The 19,522-nt window shown below is 44.2% G+C and overlaps 1 protein-coding gene across 1 annotated transcript in view; it reads left to right on the forward strand.

Moving 5' to 3' along the window:
* Nucleotides 1-19,522, forward strand: part of HYDIN (HYDIN axonemal central pair apparatus protein) — a 432,518-nt gene that overhangs the window by 333,388 nt on the left and 79,608 nt on the right. Inside the window, 6 exon segments of the mRNA XM_036834209.1 lie at nt 146-363; nt 10,063-10,200; nt 11,894-12,077; nt 14,299-14,440; nt 16,310-16,472; nt 18,591-19,208. Of these exon segments, the coding sequence (XP_036690104.1) occupies nt 146-363; nt 10,063-10,200; nt 11,894-12,077; nt 14,299-14,440; nt 16,310-16,472; nt 18,591-19,208 (1,463 nt within the window).

Here is a 19,522-nt window from a genome sequence, read left to right on the forward strand (position 1 = left end):
CTCTCAGCCCTGCTCAGCCAGCTGCAGGTGGAGATGGCTTTGTAGTCTTCAGAAGAATCACACTACGTTTCAACTTGCCATCCTCGCTATTATTTCCTTATTATCCTAAGGTGACTTTTAATATAAACCCTCTCTCTCTGTGTAGCCCAGGAGGCTGCTGCTTTGAGCCAAAATGCCGTGGGACAAATAGGACTGAGCAGTGAGACCCTGGGGAAGTTAACTTCAGAATCCACTCTGGTAACTCCCGAAATTAAACCCGCCAAGCCTGTGCGTGGGAGCGTGCTCATTACCAAAGGCAAAGCAGACAGCCACAGCTCTGTGTCTCAGAAGCAGCATCACCAGCACTCGTCCGAAACGCCACAGGTACAAATCAGGGCTCCCGGAAGGAAGGTTGGGATTTTTCCTCCCCGCTCCCCCTCTTCTCTTTTTTCTCCTCCTCCTCGGCATCTTGCATCCAGGTTAGCACAACTTCATTCCTACAGGTGCCCTTGCCAGGCAGGCCTGAGTGCTGTCCCTGTACCACTCCTGAAGGGAGTGTTCATCTAGCAGGTGTGAAACAAGTGCCTAATGTTATAGGCATTGGGTTGGGTGCTGGCAAAGTGAAGATAAATAAAGCAAAATTCTTTCACTCAAGCTGTACTAAGAGTCTGATAAGGGTGATAACCACACATTCAAATATATGCAACAAAAAGAGATTGGTGACAAAAGAGGTGTGTAAAAAGAATTAGGTTGAACCATATGAAACTGCCAATATTCAACCACTCGGGAACTCTTATTGCAGCAATTTCATATGGCTCAAACTACTACTAAAGGCATGTGAAGGATGGAACCATGAATATAAGTGGTGGGAGAGCTGCAGGGGAGTCTTGGAAAGTCATAAAGAAGCCAGAGAGTTTGAGTCACATGCCGAGGGACTTCAAAAACAATCTCAGCAGGTGAGATGAATAGCAGGTGCTGAAGTCAGAGACAGTGGGTGGCGCAGTGAGAGACAGGTGGGTGATGAGTTGTGAGTGGGAAAGCCGAGTCAAATGAGTATAGGCTTCTAAGATATTTGTAAAAAAGGGAAAAGAGATCAAGTAGTCATTAGAGGAGCAAACCCAGAGTCAATGAGTTCTTTCTCTGAAAGGAGGTGGAGGCACAAGCAGGTCTATTAAGATAGCTCCTGGAGAAGTATAAGGTGATGATCTACCCAAGAGGGAATGAGATTCCAGGAGGAAATGGGGAGGGCAGGATTAAGCATAGTTGAGGGAGCTGGGAGCCATCTTCCTCTGGAGTCAATAAAGGTGAAAATAGATACAGCTACTTGTAGGGGTAGTGGGGTGGAAAATGGAGGTTGGAGAAGGTCTTGCTGAATGGCCCTAAGATGTATGCAGGATGCATGGTCTTTGCAGGCAGTGTTGAGGAAGTTGGGTTGCATAGCATGCTTGAGAAGAATGGTAAAGAAAGCACTGATGTGTCCACTGTGAAGATAGAACCAGAAATTGGTGGTGGACAAAAGAAAAGATAGTTGAAAGTGCTGATGGCCCAGGCAAGATGTGAAGCCATAACTTCACGGTTGTAAGATTTCCCTAAGCAGCCCCTGGCAGCCCTTATTCAGAGGCAGAGGGAGAAGTTATCATCATTGCAGGTGTGAGGGTGTGCTCGGAACAAGGGTCAAGGGAGTTGAGAGTGGCATCAGTATAGGAAATCTGGCCTAGGTAGAGAAGGAATTAAAAGAAGGACAATAGAACGGGAGAAATAGGAAGAGTAAAAGGGTCTGTGGGTCTTGCTTCAGTCTGAGAGTGCTTTATAGGGGGAATGGGAGAGGTAGACATTTCAGAGAAGGTTGCTGAGGTGAATGGAGCAGAGGAGAGGAGAATCACACATGTTGGATGGGGCAGGTGAATGGAGGGTTGTTGGGGCAAGTAGATGGTAGAGCACTGGATGGGGCATGTGGACAGAGTGGAGGTGAAGGTCTTTGTGTAAGAGGAGGTATGCTGGTTGGATGGGGCATACATGGGGTGGGATTTATGCCAGATGATGTCACATGATCTTCACTTCAGTTGCATGTTCTTCTAGCACCTTGAAAACTGAAACCATTGACTCAATTTCTTCTGGAGCATCATCCTTTTAATCCTCTTCTCCAAGATCTAATATAATATTCTTTACTTAGATGTTTATGGATGAACTGAACCCATATATTTCTTAAATAGGGTATCATGGGAAATGATTTTCTTTGGTTCGTTTCTGCCAATCTGAATAGTAAAGCGAAGCTTTTTAGAACATATCAAAGGCAGCAGAAAATCCCAATTCTGACTCCTATCTAAATAGGAACTTAAAACCTGTTCAATATCACAGTAGAAATCAGAGCTCAAAGACCTTCCCCCACCCGCACTGCACATGTGTCTGCCTGCATTGCTCCAGTGTTACAGGATCAAGTGGTTTGGACAGCTGTCACCTTGTCAGAGTGCTTTTCCTAGAGATGGCTGTTTGGTTTTCTTGAAGCTCTCCTAAAGCATGAACTCTTCAATGATGGAAATTTTAGTCATGGTGCAAATGGGAAGAAATGTGTACTATGTCACATGATGAAGAAATGACCTGTCATATAAGGTCATTTATTTATAAATCACCTTGTTCCAGGAAAACACCAGTTTGAAATCCTAATCTTTTGAATATTTAATCCAACACCCTGGCTCTTCAAGTCCACGGCCTCCTCAGCTACTCACTACCGTGGTCATATTCTAGACCTTATTCACTGTGATAATATTTGAAGAGATTATAGTTGAAAACTTCCCTAACATGGGAAAGGAAATAGCCACCCAAGTCCAGGAAGCACAGAGAGTCCCATACGGGATAAACCCAAGGAGAAACACGCCGAGACACATAGTAATCAAATTGGTAAAAATTAAAGACAAAGAAAAATTATTGAAAGTAGCAACGGAAAAATGACAAATAACAACAAGGGAACTCCCATAAGGTTAACAGCTGATTTCTCAGCAGAAACTCTACAGACCAGAAGGGAGTGGCATGATATACTTAAAGTGATGAAAGGGAAGAACCTACAACCAACATTACTCTACCCAGCAAGGATCTCATTCAGAATCGATGGAGAAATGAAAAGCTTTACAGACAAGCAAAAGCTAAGAGAATTCAGCACCACCAAACCAGCTCTACAACAAATGCTAAAGGAACTTCTCTAACTGGGAAACACAAGAGAAGAAAAGGACCTACAAAAACAAACTGAAAACAATTAAGAAAATGGTAATAGGAACATACATATGGATAATTACCTTAAACGTGAATGGATTCAATGCTCTAACCAAAAGACACAGACTTGCTGAATGGATACAAAAACAAGACCCATATATATGCTGTCTACAAGAGACCCACTTCAGACCTAGAGACACATACAAACTGAAAGTGAGGGGATGGAAAAAGATATTCCATGCAAATGGAAATCAAAAGAAAGCTGGAGTAGCAATACTCATATCAGATAAAATAGATTTTAAAATAAAGAATGTTACAAGAGACAAGGAAGGACACTGCATAATGATCAAGGGATCAATCCAAGAAGAAGATATAACAATTATAAATATATATGCACCCAACATAGGAGCACCTCAATACATAAGGCAACTGCTAACAGCTATAAAAGAGGAAGTCGACAGTAACACAGTAATAGTGGGGGACTTTAACACCTCACTTACACCAATGGACAGATCATCCAAAATGAAAATAAATAAGGAAACAGAACTTTTATACATTTTTTAAAAAAATTATTAGCACCTTTAATTATTATTTATTTATTTATTTGGCTGTGTTGGGTCTTCGTTTCTGTGCGAGGGCTTCCTCTAGTTGCAGCAAGAGGGGGCCACTCTTCATCGCGGTGCACAGGCCTGTCACTATCACGGCCTCTCTTGTTGCGGAGCACAGGCTCCAGACGCACAGGCTCAGTAGTTGTGGCTCATGGGCCTAGTTGCTCCACAACATGTGGGATCTTCCCAGACCAGGGCTCGAACCCATGTCCCCTGCATTAGCAGGCAGATTCTCAACCACTGCACCACCAGGGAAGCCCAGGAAACAGAAGTTTTAAATGACACAATAGACCAGATAGATTTAATTGATATTTGTGGGACATTCCATCCAAAAACAGCAGATTACACTTTCTTCTCAAGTGCGCACAGAACATTCTCCAGGATAGATCACATCTTGGGTCACAAATCAATCCTCAGTAAATTTAAGAAAATTGAAATCATATCAAGCATCTTTTCTGACCACAATGCTATGAGATTAGAAATGAATTACAGGGAAAAAAACGTAAAAAAATACAAACACATGGAGGCTAAACAATACGCTACTAAATAACCAAGAGATCACTGAAGAAATCAAAGAGGAAATCAAAAAATACCTATAGACAAATGACAATGAAAACACGTCAACCCAAAACCTATTGGATGGAGCAAAAGCAGTTCTAAGAGGGAAGTTTATAGCTATACAAGCCAACCTCAAGAAACAAGAAAAATCTCAAATAAACAATCTAACCTTACACCTAAAGGAACTATAGAAAGAAGAACAAACAAAACCCAAAGTTAGCAGAAGGCAAGAAATTATAAATATCAGATCAGAAATAAATGAAATAGAAACAAAGAAAACAATAGCAAAGATCAATAAAACTAAAAGCTGGTTCTTTGAGAAGATAAACAAAATTGATAAACCATTAGCCAGACTCATCAAGAAAAAGAGGGAGAGGACTCAAATCAATAAAATTAGAAAGGAAAAAGGAGAAGTTACGACAGACACTGCAGAAATACAAAGCATGCTAAGAGACTACTACAAGCAACTCTTTGCCAATAAAATGGACAACCTGGAAGAAATGGACAAATTCTTAGAAAGGTATAACCTTCCAAGACTGAACCAGGAAGAAAAAGAAAATATGAACAGACCAATCACAAGTAATGAAACTGAAACTGTGATTAAAAATCTTCCAACAAACAAAAGTCCAGGACCAGATGGCTTCACAGGTGAATTCTATCAAACATTTAGAGAAGAGCTAACACCCATCCTTCTCAAACTATTCCAAAAAATTGCAGAGGAAGGACACTACCAAACTCATTCTATGAGGCCACCATCACCCTGATACCAAAACCAGACAAAGATACTACAAAAAAAGAAAATTACAGACCAATATCACTGATGAATATAGATGCAAAAATCCTCAACAAAATACTAGCAAACAGAATCCAACAACATATTAGAAGGATCATACACCATGATCAAGTGGGATTTATCCCAGGGATGCAAGAATTCTTCAATATACGCAAATCAATCAATGTGATACACCATATTAACAAATTGAAGAATAAAAGCCATATGATCATCTCAATAGATGCAGAAAAAGCTTTTGACAAAATTCAACACCAATTTATGATCAAAACTCTCCAGGAAGTGGGTATAGAGGGAACCTACCTCAACATAATAAAGGCCATATACGACAAACCCACAGCAAACATCATTCTCAAACATGAAAAACTAAAAGCATTTCCTCTAAGATCAGGAACAAGACAAGGTTGTCCACTCTCACCACTATTATTCAACATAGTTTTGGAAGTCCTAGCCACGGCAATCAGAGGAGAAAAAGAAATAAAAGAAATACAAATTGGAAAAGAAGAAGTAAAACTGTCACCGTTTGCAGATGACATGATACTATACATAGAGAATCCTAAAGATGCCACCAGAAAACTACTAGAGCTAATCAATGAATTTGGTAAAGTTGCAAGATACAAAATTAATGCACAGAAATCTCTTGTATTCCTATACACTAATGATGAAAAAACTGAAAGAGAAATTAAAGCAACACTCCCATTTACCACTGCAACAAAAAGATTAAAATACCTAGGAATAAACCTACCTGGGGAGACAAAAGACCTGTATGCAGAAAACTATAAGACACTGATGAAAGAAAGTAAAGATACCAACAGATGGAGAGATATACCATGTTCTTGGATTGGAAGAATCAACATTGTGAAAATGACTATACTACCCAAAGCAATCTACAGATTCGATGCAATCCCTATCAAATTACCAATGGCATTATTTTCAGAATTAAAACAAAAAATCTTAAAATTTGTATGGAGACACAAAAGACCCCGAATAGCCAAAGCAGTCTTGAGGGAAAAAACAGAGCTGGAGGAATCAGACTCCCTGACTTCATACTATACTACAAAGCTACAGTAATCAAGACAATATGGTACTGGCACAAAAACAGAGACATAGATCAATGGAACAGGATAGAAAGCCCAGAGATAAACCCACGCACCTGTGGTCAACTAATTTATGACAAAGGAGGCAAGGATATACAATGGAGAAGAGACAGTCTCTTCCATAAGTGGTGCTGGGAAAACTGGGCAGCTACATGTAAAAGAATGAAATTAGAACACTCCCTAACACCATACACAAAAATAAACTCAAAATGGATTAGAGACCTAAATGTAAGACTGGACACTATAAACTCTTAGAGGAAAACATAGGAAGAACACTCTTTGACATAAATCACAGCAAGATCTTTTTTGATCCACCTCCTAGAGTAATGGAAATAAAAACAAAAATAAACAAATGGGACCTAATGAAACTTAAAAGCTTTTGCACAGCAAAGGAAACCATAAACAAGACGAAAAGACAACCCTCAGAATGGGAGAAAATATTTGGAAACGAATCAACGGACAAAGGATTAATCTCCAAAATATATAAACAGCTTATGCAGCTCAATAGTAATAAAACAAGCAACCCAATCCAAAAATGAGCAGAAGACCTAAATAGACATTTCTCCAAAGAAGATATACAGATGGCCAAGAGGCACATGAAAAGCTGCTCAACGTCACTAATTATTAGAGAAATGCAAGTCAAAACTACAATGAGGTATCACCTCACACCAGTTAGAATGGGCATCATCAGAAAATCTACAAACAACAAATGCTGGAGAGGGTGTGGAGAAAAGGGAACCCTCTTGCCCTGTTGGTGGCAATGTAAATTGATACAGCCACTATGGAGAACAGTATGGAGGTTCCTTAAAAAACTAAAAATAGAATTACCATATGATCCAGCAATTCCACTACTGGGCATATACCCAGAGAAAACCATAATTCAAAAAGACACATGCACCGCAGTGTTCATTGCAGCAGTATTTACAATAGCCAGGTCATGGAAGCAACCTGAATGCCCATCGACAGACGAATGGATAAAGAAGATGTGGTACATATATACAATGGAATATTACTCAGCCATAAAAAGGAACGAAATTGGGTCATTTGTTGAGACGTGGATGGATCTAGAGACTGTCATACAGAGTGAAGTAAGTAAGAAAGAGAAAAACAAATATCGTATATTAACGCATGTATGTGGAACCTAGAAAATGGTACAGATGAACCGGTTTGCAGGGCAGAAATTGAGGCACAGATGTAAAGAACAAACGTATGCACACCAAGGGTAGAAAGCAGCAGGGGGTGGTGGTGGTGGTGTGCTGAATTGGGCGACTGGGATTGACATATATACACTGATGTGTATAAAATTGGTGACTAATAAGAACCTGCTGTATAAAAAAATATATTAAATTTTAAAATTAAATAATTAAATTTAAGACCACAAATCTCAAGTGGACCCTCAGATCTGCCCTAGTACATTTGCCATCCATCTCTTCAAGATAGCTGTTTTATTGCCATTGCCACTCTCCAAACCTCTAAGACACTTGCCTCTTTCTCATTCTCAGCTACTGATCTCTCTTCTGACTTCATGGAGTGCACAGCAACAACCAGAAGACAACCACCTTATCCTCCCACCACCAAACCTACCAGCCAACCTTCATTCTAACCTGGTGCTATGCCTTCCCTGCACCTGAGTAACTGCCCCTGCTCTCATCCAAAGCCTACCCCTGCACATGGGCACTGGACTCCACCCCTTCTCTCTCATTCAAGGGCTAAATCCCTGCAGTTGTGTCCTCTGTCTCATTTGTTTTTTCTCCCCTGTCTGTTGAATCCTTCCTATCATCGTCTATGTGTGCTGTATTACCTCCCATCTTTAAAATACTTTCCCACAGCCCCAGATCCCCCTACAGGTATTACCTCATCTCTCAGCTCCTCTCCATAGCTATTCCTCCAAAGGGTTGCTGGATGATTGCCTCCTTGTCCTCTCCACCATTCTCTCTTCCACCTATTCCAGTGAGCCTTTGTCCTCACCACTCCACTGGCTACTCTTCTCAAGGTCATTGGCATTCATCTTGTCCAATCCAGTGGCCAGTTTTCTGTCCTCACCTCACGTGACCTCTTTGGCAGCTGATAACCCCCTCCTCCTGGAAACGCTCTCTTTACTTGGATTTCAGAACACCATACGCTTCTACTTTCCCATCTACCTCATTAATGACTCCCTCCACTCCTCCAGTTTCTCCATCTCCTCCAGATTCCTAGGTTTTCAGAGTAGGCTAGGACTAAGTTATCTACTCTTTTCTTTATAGATGATCTCATCCACTTCATTTCTTAAATATATTTTCAGTATCCTTATGACTCTTAAATTTCTATCTCTAGCCCTAATTTCTCCCCACGCTCAGGTTCATATATCCAAACTCACATTAAATATCTCTACTGAATGGCTTCAAGATGTCTTAAAATTTATATGTCCAAAACTTGACACTTACTTTCCCCCCAAAAAAACAAAACAAGAGAAGGCAAGTGTTCTTCCTTCAGTCTTTCCTGTCTTAATAAATAACTTCACCACTTTTCAACTTGCTCAGGTCAAAACTCAAGGAGTCATGCTTGATGCCTCTCTTTCTTTCATATCCCATCCCAAATCCTATTGGCTCTACTTCCAGAATATACCCTGTATCAGCCACTTCCACCATGACTGTCCTCGTCCCTGCTGCCATCATCTGCTGCCTTGACCACAGAGATATCTAACTAACTAATCTTCCTGCTTCACTCTTGTTACCTTGTGCAGGTAGAGTGGTCTTTTAAAAAGAAAAACAGGGGGCTTCCCTGGTGGCGCAGTGGTTGAGAATCTGCCTGCTGATGCAGGGGACACGGGTTTGAGCCCTGGTCTGGGAAGATCCCACATGCCGCGGAGCGACTAGGCCCGTGAGCCATAACTACTGAGCCTGCGCGTCTGGAGCTTGTGCTCCACAACAAGAGAGGCCGCGACAGTGAGAGGCCCGCGCACCGCGATGAAGAGTGGCCCCCGCTTGCCGCAACTAGAGAAAGCCCTCGCACCGAAACGAAGATCCAACACAGCCAAAATTAAATAAATAAACAAATAAATAAATTTAAAAAAAAAAAAGTAAAACAGGATCATTTATCTGCCTCAAACATGCCAACAACTTCCCATAATACTTGGAATAAGATACAAATTCCTTACCGTCCTACAAGCCCTGCATGTTCTGGCCTGACTGTATCTTCGATTTTAAGCCTGACCATCTTCCCCATTGCTCACTCAGCTGCAGTCGCCCTGGGTTCCTGTGTGCTTCCCACACACCCACAGCACACTCATGATGAGGGACCTTGCTGTTCCCTTTCAGAAAGACCCGTCTCTCAGGATCTGGTCTCTAAATAGCCACTGTTAAACCCTGTCATGGTTCTTTATTCCCTTAAGGGATTGTTTTCTTCCTTGCACTCATCACTATCTGATGTTATATCAGTGATTTGTATATTCATGTGCTCCTTTTCTGTCTCCCACCCCCCATTTGAACACAAGGACCACGTGGGCAGCAACACTGCCAGCCTTGTTTGTGCTTGTATCCCTGGTACTAGAGGGGTCCCTGGTGCATCCAAAGTGTTCAATAAATATTTGTTGAATGCATGAACAAATGTTTGCTGTTCGGTACACATATAAAGCACCTTCCACAGTGTTCCTGCTTGACGGTTACAGAAGTTCTTTAAGTGAGATAGGAGTCTTCCATTTTACAATGCAATCCCCATTTTACAGATGAGGAAATGAGACCCAGAGAGATTAGATGATTTTCCCGAGGTAACATGACTCGTAAGTGTACAAGTTGTTGGAACACCAAGCTGGGTCCTAACTCCTGATCCTTCTTTTTCTGAACAGATTTCCTCCAGCCCTCTCCCCTCGGGACCCACGCAGCGCCGGCTCAGCGTCAGCGCCAGTATTGGAGGTGATACCGGGCTTGTGAGCTGCGTGCTCCCTGAGGAGCTCTTCACTCAGATCCTGGCCGAGCGTATTCAGGTACGTCCACATCCACCTGCACAGAGATGCAGGGCTCACACATCGTCCCCATGCTGTGAACTGAGATTCTCAGCCATCACCCACCCACAGCAGCTCAGAACCCAGGGGTCTTGGAGAGGAAAGATGGGTTTCTTCACCCTCTTTTGTCCTTTTGACACAGCCCTTGTCAGTCTCTGACCCTGGCTCAGTCTGCTGCCTGAAGCCACTCACCTTAAAGGACCAGTGGGCAGAAGGTAGCGCCTTCAAAACACACACACACACAAAGAAAGACTCATGGTACAGAGCTACAGTGGTATGTTAAAAATTATAACGTGGAGCCATGAAAAGTTAGAATTTGGAGCTATGTTAATTGTGGTAAAGGTAAGTTTTCAATATGTTATTAACTGAAAAAAGCAGATTATGAAATAGTATGTAAAGCACAATTATATTTCTCTAAAAATATTTACAAATGTATATCATACACATAGTAAAAACACTTAAAGTACATGTTAACTGTGGTTATCTTTGAATAGCAAGATTATAGATTTTTAATATTCATGCATTTCTGAATTATTTTATAATGATATATTGCTCTTAAAATCAGAAACACAATAACTGTTTCTTTTTGTTTTGATTTTTCATAAGTGGTGTACAGTTAAAAGAAAACTAGATCCGCAGGATTTGGGAGGGTTTGCTGCTTATGGTTTACAGAGAACTAAATTGTTCACCGTGTCCTAGAGTTCTGTGTTTGCTTTGGTTTTCAAAAATGGGCCGCACTGTTAATTGTGCATTTAAATATAACAAAATTAGACTTGAGGTTCCCGGAAGAGGAGGAATGTCATCACCAGAAATGATTCGTGTTAAGGTTTGAACTCGCTACTGCATTAAAGGTACTGTTGCTCTCAGGTGATTTGAGCTAAGTGGTCTAGTAAGTGTGCAGGTGTTTCATGCACCCAGATAAAGGCTGAGAATCATTCGTAAAGCCCAAAATAAGCCAGGAGAGCTGTGCTACTCAAAGTACTGGCCTCTGATGAGATACGGAGCTTGCACTGCTTCCTTTATTGACAAAGTCTTCCTACAAGGCAAAAAAACAGCAGCTAAACTAAATAGTGTATTTACTGATTGTAGTAGTTGATTTTCTGACACAAGATTCTTGTCTTGTCAAAAACTGGTAGTAATCAGTTCCTAGCCAGTGGTGGCCAGTCTGTGCACTACACTTTAAGTAACACTGCAGCACAGCCAAGGCTGTTCTACAATAGTTAACGTTATCAAAACCATTATACTCCAAGGCAGGAGTACCACTAAGGAAGATACAAATGGCCCATCTGCTACAGCTGCCCTTGCTGCATGGGGACACCTTTCCTTTGCATCTTCCTTCCCTGTACTTCATGGATCTTCCCAGACCCTCGCTTTAACATTTAGTTTGTTTTCTTTATCTCTATAGAGACAGAATAAATCCTTTACTCTACAAATATGTATGGTAAAGATCTTTCACGACTGCTAAAATGTTTTTATTTTTCTCTCTTATTTAATTACAGCCCCTGGAATCTAGCAGGTGGAAGGGCAGTTGAATGGGATTTTCATCCGGACCCAGTAGGTCTGCAGAACCAATTGCAGCACCAGTAAAAGCACCAACAAAAGAACAAGCAACTTCTCTCCTTAGAGAACAGATGATCTTGTGGCCACAGTAACTGTCTTTGCTCTCTGGTTTCAGCTGAGTGACTGCTACCGAGGAGTGGTGTTTGACAGCCTGGAGACGCTCTTTGCTCGGAATGCGGCTGCTGCTCTCCTCTGCCTGCTGAAGGCCATTGGCACCCGGGAGCATATCTATGTCATCAACGTGGCCCAAGATTATGCAGCCATGAAGGCCCAGGAGAAGGCCAAAAAGGAGCAAGAAGGCAAGCCCATACCCTCCTAGGCTGTCCGTCCCAAGCCCTACAGGTCTTTCCTTTAAACAGAGCTCTAGGCTTTTTACAGTGCTTCCATGCCGTGGCTTACATGAAACTATTACATTTGCCATCTCATTGGCACCCCACCTCTGCCCTGGAAGGTGGCTGGGAGTTCTTATTTCTACTTTGCATGTGAGCAAACTGAGACACAAGTGACCTGTTGAGAGATTATAGAAGGAAGGATGAACCCAGATCTTCTGACTGCAGGCACCTTCCTCTTTCCCCCAACATCACACTGCATCCCTTCATCTTCTCTGTAATTACAGCCTATCTGAGGCAACCCGATCACAGGTCCCATCCTGACTCAGTTGACGCATTAGCTTGTCGGTTTTGTTTAAGTCAACTGTGCATTTCCTGTAAGACCAGAGGTGCTGATCACTTTATGAAACAATTTCTACATTTTAGTCTACTGTGTACCAGGCACTGCAGCAGACATGGTGTACACTGTAAATGTCTTTAAATGACACTTTGGGTCATTTAATCCTCACAACAACCCTATGAAGATTACTGCCCCGATTCTACAGATGAGGAAAATGAGGCTCAGAGGTATCCAAAGTCTTGTGTAAGGTCACATCGCAAATCAGTAAGGTCTGTGTAACTCTGAACCCTTTTCTTTTTTGTCATTACATCAGTGGCCTGGAAAAAATTTTCAACGATTGAAAAATACATACACACACACAAAGAAAGTAATGTTAGCTTAAGTTCCCAGTTTAGTCAGAAGCAGACCCAGCTGGCCACATCACTGCCCTTCCTCACTCAGCCTTACTTCTCTCTTCTAGAACAATCTACACCAATCATAATGCTTTTCCATTTAAGGAAACATTTGCAAACACTGAGCTCTCTTAGTTCTTAAACAGAACTCAAAGACTGCCTCCTTTTATTCTCATGCAGAGAAAAATGAGAAAGAATGACCAGGCATCTCTCAGCAGTATTTCAACGTCTAGATTCCTAGTTTTCCAGAAAGCTCATTTCCCCTTTTTGGAAAAAAGTATCTCTTTTCATTTTCTCAATCATCTGTAGATTGAAGTTTTAGTTTTTCACAGTTGCCATATGGGCTCCTATTCCCTGAATCATTTTTAAAAATCCTGAGGCAACGTACAGTAGCAATATTATTATATTAAAATCTAATTTTTATTGAACATTTATGAATGTGCCAGGCGCTGGGCTAGGTGCCTTACACGATTGCTTATGTGATCTCCACAACAGCCCTATGAAGGAGGAATTATTATTCTGATCCATTACTAGCCCTCGGTAAGTGTCAGAGAAAGAACTCAGGATGTAGATCTCCGAGCCCAAAGCTCAACCTTACAGAAATGTCAGGTGAGAATGTGGTGCTGGTGAAGGTGCAGAAGAAGCTGAGTGCCTTCGTGCCGAGTGTGAACCACACTTCAGGACATGTAGGGTGTGGAAGGCGGTCCCCCTTGGTCTGCAAATGGTTGTTTCGCCCTGAGCACTTTGGTGGCATATGCTAATAATAGGTAAAGTCAGTGGGTGGTATGTTACTTTGCTCCTATAACAAATTACTTCAGACTTGGTGACTTTACACAGATTTATTATCTTACAGTTCTGGAGGTCAGAAGTCCTAAAATTGAGGTGTCAGTAGAGCCACGTTCCTTTGGAGGCTCTAGGGGAGAATCCTTTCCCTTGCCTTTTCCAGCTTCTAGAGGCCACCTGTATTTCTAGGCTCGTGGTCCCTGCCTCACAGCTCTCTGACCCCTGCCTCCATTGTCACATCTCTGTCTCTCCCTCTGCTTCATCGTCACATCTTCTTTGGGCCTGACCCTCCTGCCTCCCTGTAGTGGACCTCTTTGATTATACTGGGCCCACTCAGATAATCCAGGATAATCTCCCCAACTCAAGGTCCTTAATTTAATCACATCTGCAGAGTCCTTTCTGCCCTGTAAGGTAGCATATTCACAGGTTCTGGGTATTAGGACGGGGACCACTTTGGGGCCTCTATTCAGCCTGCCACAGATGGAAACCAGTTTGGGAACTGTGTGAATGCAGGAAACCCCACCAGCGATTAGGAATGCCGCCTGTGGCACCAGCCACCTCTCACTGTCACACACCCTCCGCAGCCTGTTTAGGCTGAGAGCTAAACCACAGGGGAACCCTGCAGCCAAAGCTGCTGAGTGAGTTTTCCCCACCTTCCTGTTTGTTCCCCCGACAGAGCACATACGCAGGGAAGCGCTTCAGAGAGAGAAGGAGCGTCTGCAAAACATGGATGAGGAAGAATATGATGCCTTGACAGAGGAGGAGAAAATAGTGTTCAATCGAGAGGTTCAGCAGGCCCTCCGGGAGAGGAAGAGAAGGTCAGTGTCAGGGGCTTGTCAGAACGGAAGCGCAGCCCTGGGGAGCAACTTCCGTCAGACACACGGCCCATCCCAGAGACTGTGGTCATCGGGGGTGGAGGAGCCGGGGAGCAATGGCCACAGGAGACCCAGAGGACGAACTGCTGAGAGCAGAAACACATACCTTGCACATCCAGGGTGCTGGTTGCTGCAGCCTTGCCAGGTCTTCATTCTCCTCTCCTTCCTTCTTTCTTGGGGACAGCTGGGACTCAGGGAAAGGTTATGTAATGTGATGACGGGAGGGGTTTCTGGCCCCTGTGCTGTCCTGGGGCTCCTGCTGGCTCCCCGTGACAACTGTGGCTCATCAACTTCTGTGCTCAGGTGTCCACAGCTGGTGACCCAGGGGACATTCTTGTGACATGGGCATGGTGGTTGCCCCCGCATAACTCAGCCATTTCTCCTCCTTCCCTGGCTACCGTCTTGGCCTTTGGTGGTGCTGTCCATTCCCTGAGGTCTCACCGCCTCTGTCCCTTGATCCTCAGCCTGGGAAGTTCACCAGAGACCCTGGGCAGGCTCCTAAGCCAGTCCTCTCAGCCACCTTCTGTGCCTATCCCTGGGGACCACACGGGAACGACTGGATCCCCTCCACACCACCCAAGAGACTTAGGCCACTATCTCAGGTCATCTCAGATACAGGTGGGTAGCGAGAAATATGTCCTTTCTGCCCTCAGATCTTCAAACATGCTAAGGGAGGGGGGGGTCTATTTCCTACCCCTCCCTAGGATTCCAAACATTGGAGGGGGAAGGCAAAGATGCTTGCCTACAATTTAACCCCCTTCTGTCCTCTCCCTCCACCTCCAGACTCCTCCCACTGGCCCCAAAAGAGCTTTTATGTCCTCTGCAGTATGCAGTACATATACCCTCATCTCTTCTCCTGCATGGTCTACTGTAAACATGCCCAGTCCTCCAGAGGTATGAAAATCCCAGCTTTGGGATTTCAAAGGAGTCGCTTTTCTTTCTCATCCAGGTCATTACTTTCAGGCGTTCATCTCACAGTGGACTTAGGAAATGCAAATCTGATCCTCCAAGGTCAGCAGTGACTTGTTTGTATCACACACACACACACACACACACACACACACACACACACACACGAAGTCATGAAGTCATGATGAGTCAGCTTCAGTGGACAGAGAGCCACAGCAGCCGGGAACAACTAGGGATTCCCAGAGATGAACATAGATGGATTTCATATCTTCAGAAATGCTATCCCTTCCACTCTTGTTTGTACTTGGTGCCCTCTCTGCCATTAGCAGCAGGGCAAACACATTTGAATCCATAGCTGGAAAGGAAAGAAAGAGAAGGAAAAAGAGGAATGTGGCCTTCAGCTCCAGCACCATGGCTCCAAGCTAGCCAGGGTGGGGACTGCTCTTAAAAACACCATTTCTTCTTATCTAAACCTACGACATGAGTGTAGGAAGGAAGCTGGGCCTCATCTGTACCGATATCAGAACGATCTTTGAAAGTTGCTTTTTAAAAGTGCTAACATCAAGCTTATTTCCAGCCCTTGCCTCACTCTCCTATGAAAGGAGTTTGGAATAGAAATACAGATTAGTTGAGAATTCCTCTTAGTTGAGCTTCAATTATCAGTTTTGCTGAATGACCATTCAAAGATAGATGTGAGCCATCCCTTCCTCCTTTCTTTCCTTCTTTCCTTCTCTTCCCTTCCTTCCTTCTTCCTTCCTTCCTGTATACCCAGCTTTCTTTGTTCCTTCTTTTTATGCCTGAGAAAGCTCTGCCCCATGTTCTCCCACCAAGTGATCCCAGGCAGGGGAGGGGCTCGGGCAGGAGGGCCTCTGAACTCTGTTTTTTCTGCCTGGCTTGATGAAGGGAGCTGGAGAGACTGGCAAAGGAGATGCAGGAAAAGAAGCTACAGCAGGAGCTTGAGCGGCAGAAGGAAGAAGATGAGCTAAAACGGAGGAACAAAAAGCCAAAGCAGGGACCCGTAAAGGAGGAGCCGCCCACGAAGAAATCTCAGATACCAAGTCGGCAGGTAGCAACCCTCACTCGTCCCTTAGCAAAAGGCAGGCACAGAGTGGTCCACCACTGCAACCGGCCAGTCAGCCCTGCACATTTCCCCTCCAAAAAACTGACCCAAGACTGTGTAGATGTTGTGGTGGTGCAGAAGGTAGGAGGAGAGGGACCAACATTCGTTGATCACTGACTCTGTGTCCAGTGCTGTCTTATGCGTCACATAATCCTGCCCTTTTGCATCCTGCTCTCCCTCAGAGGTTCATAGACATGAACCCCATCTGAGGTTGAACAGGATAAAGCCATACCGGTTGTGCGTGAGCACAGACCTGGCTCTTTCCACTGTCCCTTGCAGTCCCCTGGATGGTGCTAAATAGGCTAGTAGGAAAGAGTTGCCTCCAGTGAGCCACCAAGTCAGTGTGTTCAACCAAGGGCTGATCCTTGACAACAGTCAAGGGAGATGCTCCAGCATAAGCTGTCCTTGCGTTTATCAGCCTGCCAAGCTCAGCTGTCACGTCTCTGCCCTCCGTGATACGGGAAGGGCAGAACAGCCAGAGCTATGCCCAGGATGGCGCTGGTGGCCGAGGGGTGTGGCTAGCTGGTGTGCACAGCGGCCATTCCAGCACCGGGAGTTCTGAGGGTGAAACTAAAGCCAGACTCCTAGACGAGGTGCAGACTGGTCCCAGGAGGTAGACATAAGGGCAAAGGACTCAGTGTCCAGGGATCCCCATCAGGTAGAGCTCAGGAAGGAGCAGGGTCTGAGTGCACAGAACTTCAGCACCAAAACAAGCACAAGAAACAAGCAGGCCTGGAGTTCAGACTCCCGCAACCTTCCAGGTACAAGTCCTCCCCTCAGCAGGCCTATTCGTCCACGCAAAATCCACTTCTGCTTAGAACAGGATGTCCAAACAGAACTCTCGGTGTCTTGGCAGTGACCTACAGATGGGGAATAATACAGTAGGCGCCAAGCCCCTCCCCTCCCTACACAACTAAGGTGAGCCACCCCCGCCGGCAGGCAGCCTTGCCAACGGTTCTCTCCAGGCTGTAGAGAGGGACAAGTGGAGGAGGAGTTGATGCAGTGCAATGAGGGGAATAGCCAACCTGGGCCGCTGCCTCCAAGCCTGAACTTAGGCAGGAACAGAGCTGTCACTGGGCTGTACTGCAGACAGTGATCGTTAGACTGAACTGGACTTCATGTCATCAAAGAATGACCCGAAAACCTGTGAAGCCTCCCAGAGGAGTTCATTGGAGAAGAGAAAATCAGAGCCCACAAAGCAGGTTTAGAAGGGCAGTAAGAAAGAGAATAAGGTTGGTTTCTCTATGCCAGCTTCATTGTATAAATACAGGTTTGTTTAAAAGGCTGGAGTGCAGCCAGATTCTAAACCCTCATCTGTTCCCAACAATACTGATTATATACATAACCTGTATAATTTTAATAACTTGACATTAAGAGATCCTTTACTCTGTGGCAGACACTATTATAAGCTTTTTTAAAATTATTTTTACTGGAGTATAGTTGCTTTACAATGTTATGTTAGCTTCTACTGCACAGCAAAATGAATCAGCCATGCATATACATATGTCCCCTCCCTTTGGGATTTCCATCCCATTTAGGACACCACAGTGCATAAGTAGAGTTCCCAGTGCTATACCGTATGTTCCCATCAGTTGTCTATTTTATACATAGTATCAATAGTGTATATGTGTCAATTAGAGAGAGTCATACAGAGTGAAGTAAGTCAAAAAGAGAAAAACAAATATCATATATTAACATATATATGTGAATTTAGAAAAATGGTACAGATGACCTTATTTACCAAGCAGAAATAGAGACACCGGCATAGAGAACAAATGTATGGATACCAAGGGGGAAAGGGGTGGGGTGGGAGGAATTGGGATTGACGCTATTATAAGCCCTTTACATGTATTCACACATTTAATCTTCAGTAGTCCTCTGGGGTACTTATTAATATTACTATCAACATTATACAGATAGGACAGAGATGTGAATTGCTCACCCCAGATCACACAGCTAGCTTTACAATGTTATGTTACAATGTTACAATGTTGCTCTTCTTTATGTGATTTGCTCTCCCTTAAAGATCTCTTTTAAGAATAATTTATGTGTTTTGCCTCCTAGATTCTTACTTTTTCCAAACTAGAGTTGAAGAATGACGCGATAGAAAGAAAAGTCTCCGTTAGGGAGCAGGTGGCTGCGGAGAAGGAGGAATTGAACAAGAAGAAGAAGAACCAGCTGTCAGATGTCAACATGCCTGGGTGTCCTCTTGCCCAGGAACAAGAGGACAGCGAAGGGGACTTCCCGAAGGACACTGACAAGAACATGGCCCAGAAGTTTAAGACCTACGAGTTGTCTCTGAGGGACATCCAGAACATCCTCACGTACTGGGACCGGAAGCAAGGAGTTCTGCTGCATCATACCGGGGCCGAGGTTGCGAGCCATGAGGACGGAAGCGACCAGCGCCAGGTTCCATCGTCGTCGGGTGGGCGCCGAGGCCGCAAGGACCGGGAGAGGGAGCGCGCAGAGAGGGAGCGCGTGGAGCGGGAGAGGGCCGAGAGGGAGCGGCTAGAGAAGCTCTGCGCGCAGGAGGAGCGCCGCGACGGGGGCGAGGGCAAGGAGGAGGACCACGAAGGGAAGAAGGATCTTGGTGTGCCCTTCATAAACATCCAGTTGCCCGACTCCGAAGGCTCGAGCTGGAAGCAGGCCCTGGAGAATGACAGGCTTCCAAAAGAGGGGCAGGTACAGGCTGTTCTCCAGGACGGGGATGTAGCGAGTCAGGTGGCCAGGTAGCTGTGCGGTGCTAATCCTCGTAAAAGTGTTTCTTTCAACACAAAATCCATATCCCCTTTATTCCATTAATCTCTGATGCCCCTTTGGATATAAGATAATAATGCCTAAAAGGACCTTTTCTGTGTGGTGAAACATCCATAGAAAGTTCCACAGATCTCAGCTATTCCATCTAACCTCGTAAAAAGCCACCTGTAAAGTTGATTTTTAACATTGACAATCCTGTGTTAGGGGTTGGCAAGACAGGTATACTTTGGGGTGACACA

The sequence above is a fragment of the Balaenoptera musculus genome, chromosome 19, assembly GCF_009873245.2.
Source record: "Balaenoptera musculus isolate JJ_BM4_2016_0621 chromosome 19, mBalMus1.pri.v3, whole genome shotgun sequence".
In the NCBI taxonomy this organism is placed as follows: domain Eukaryota; kingdom Metazoa; phylum Chordata; class Mammalia; order Artiodactyla; family Balaenopteridae; genus Balaenoptera; species Balaenoptera musculus.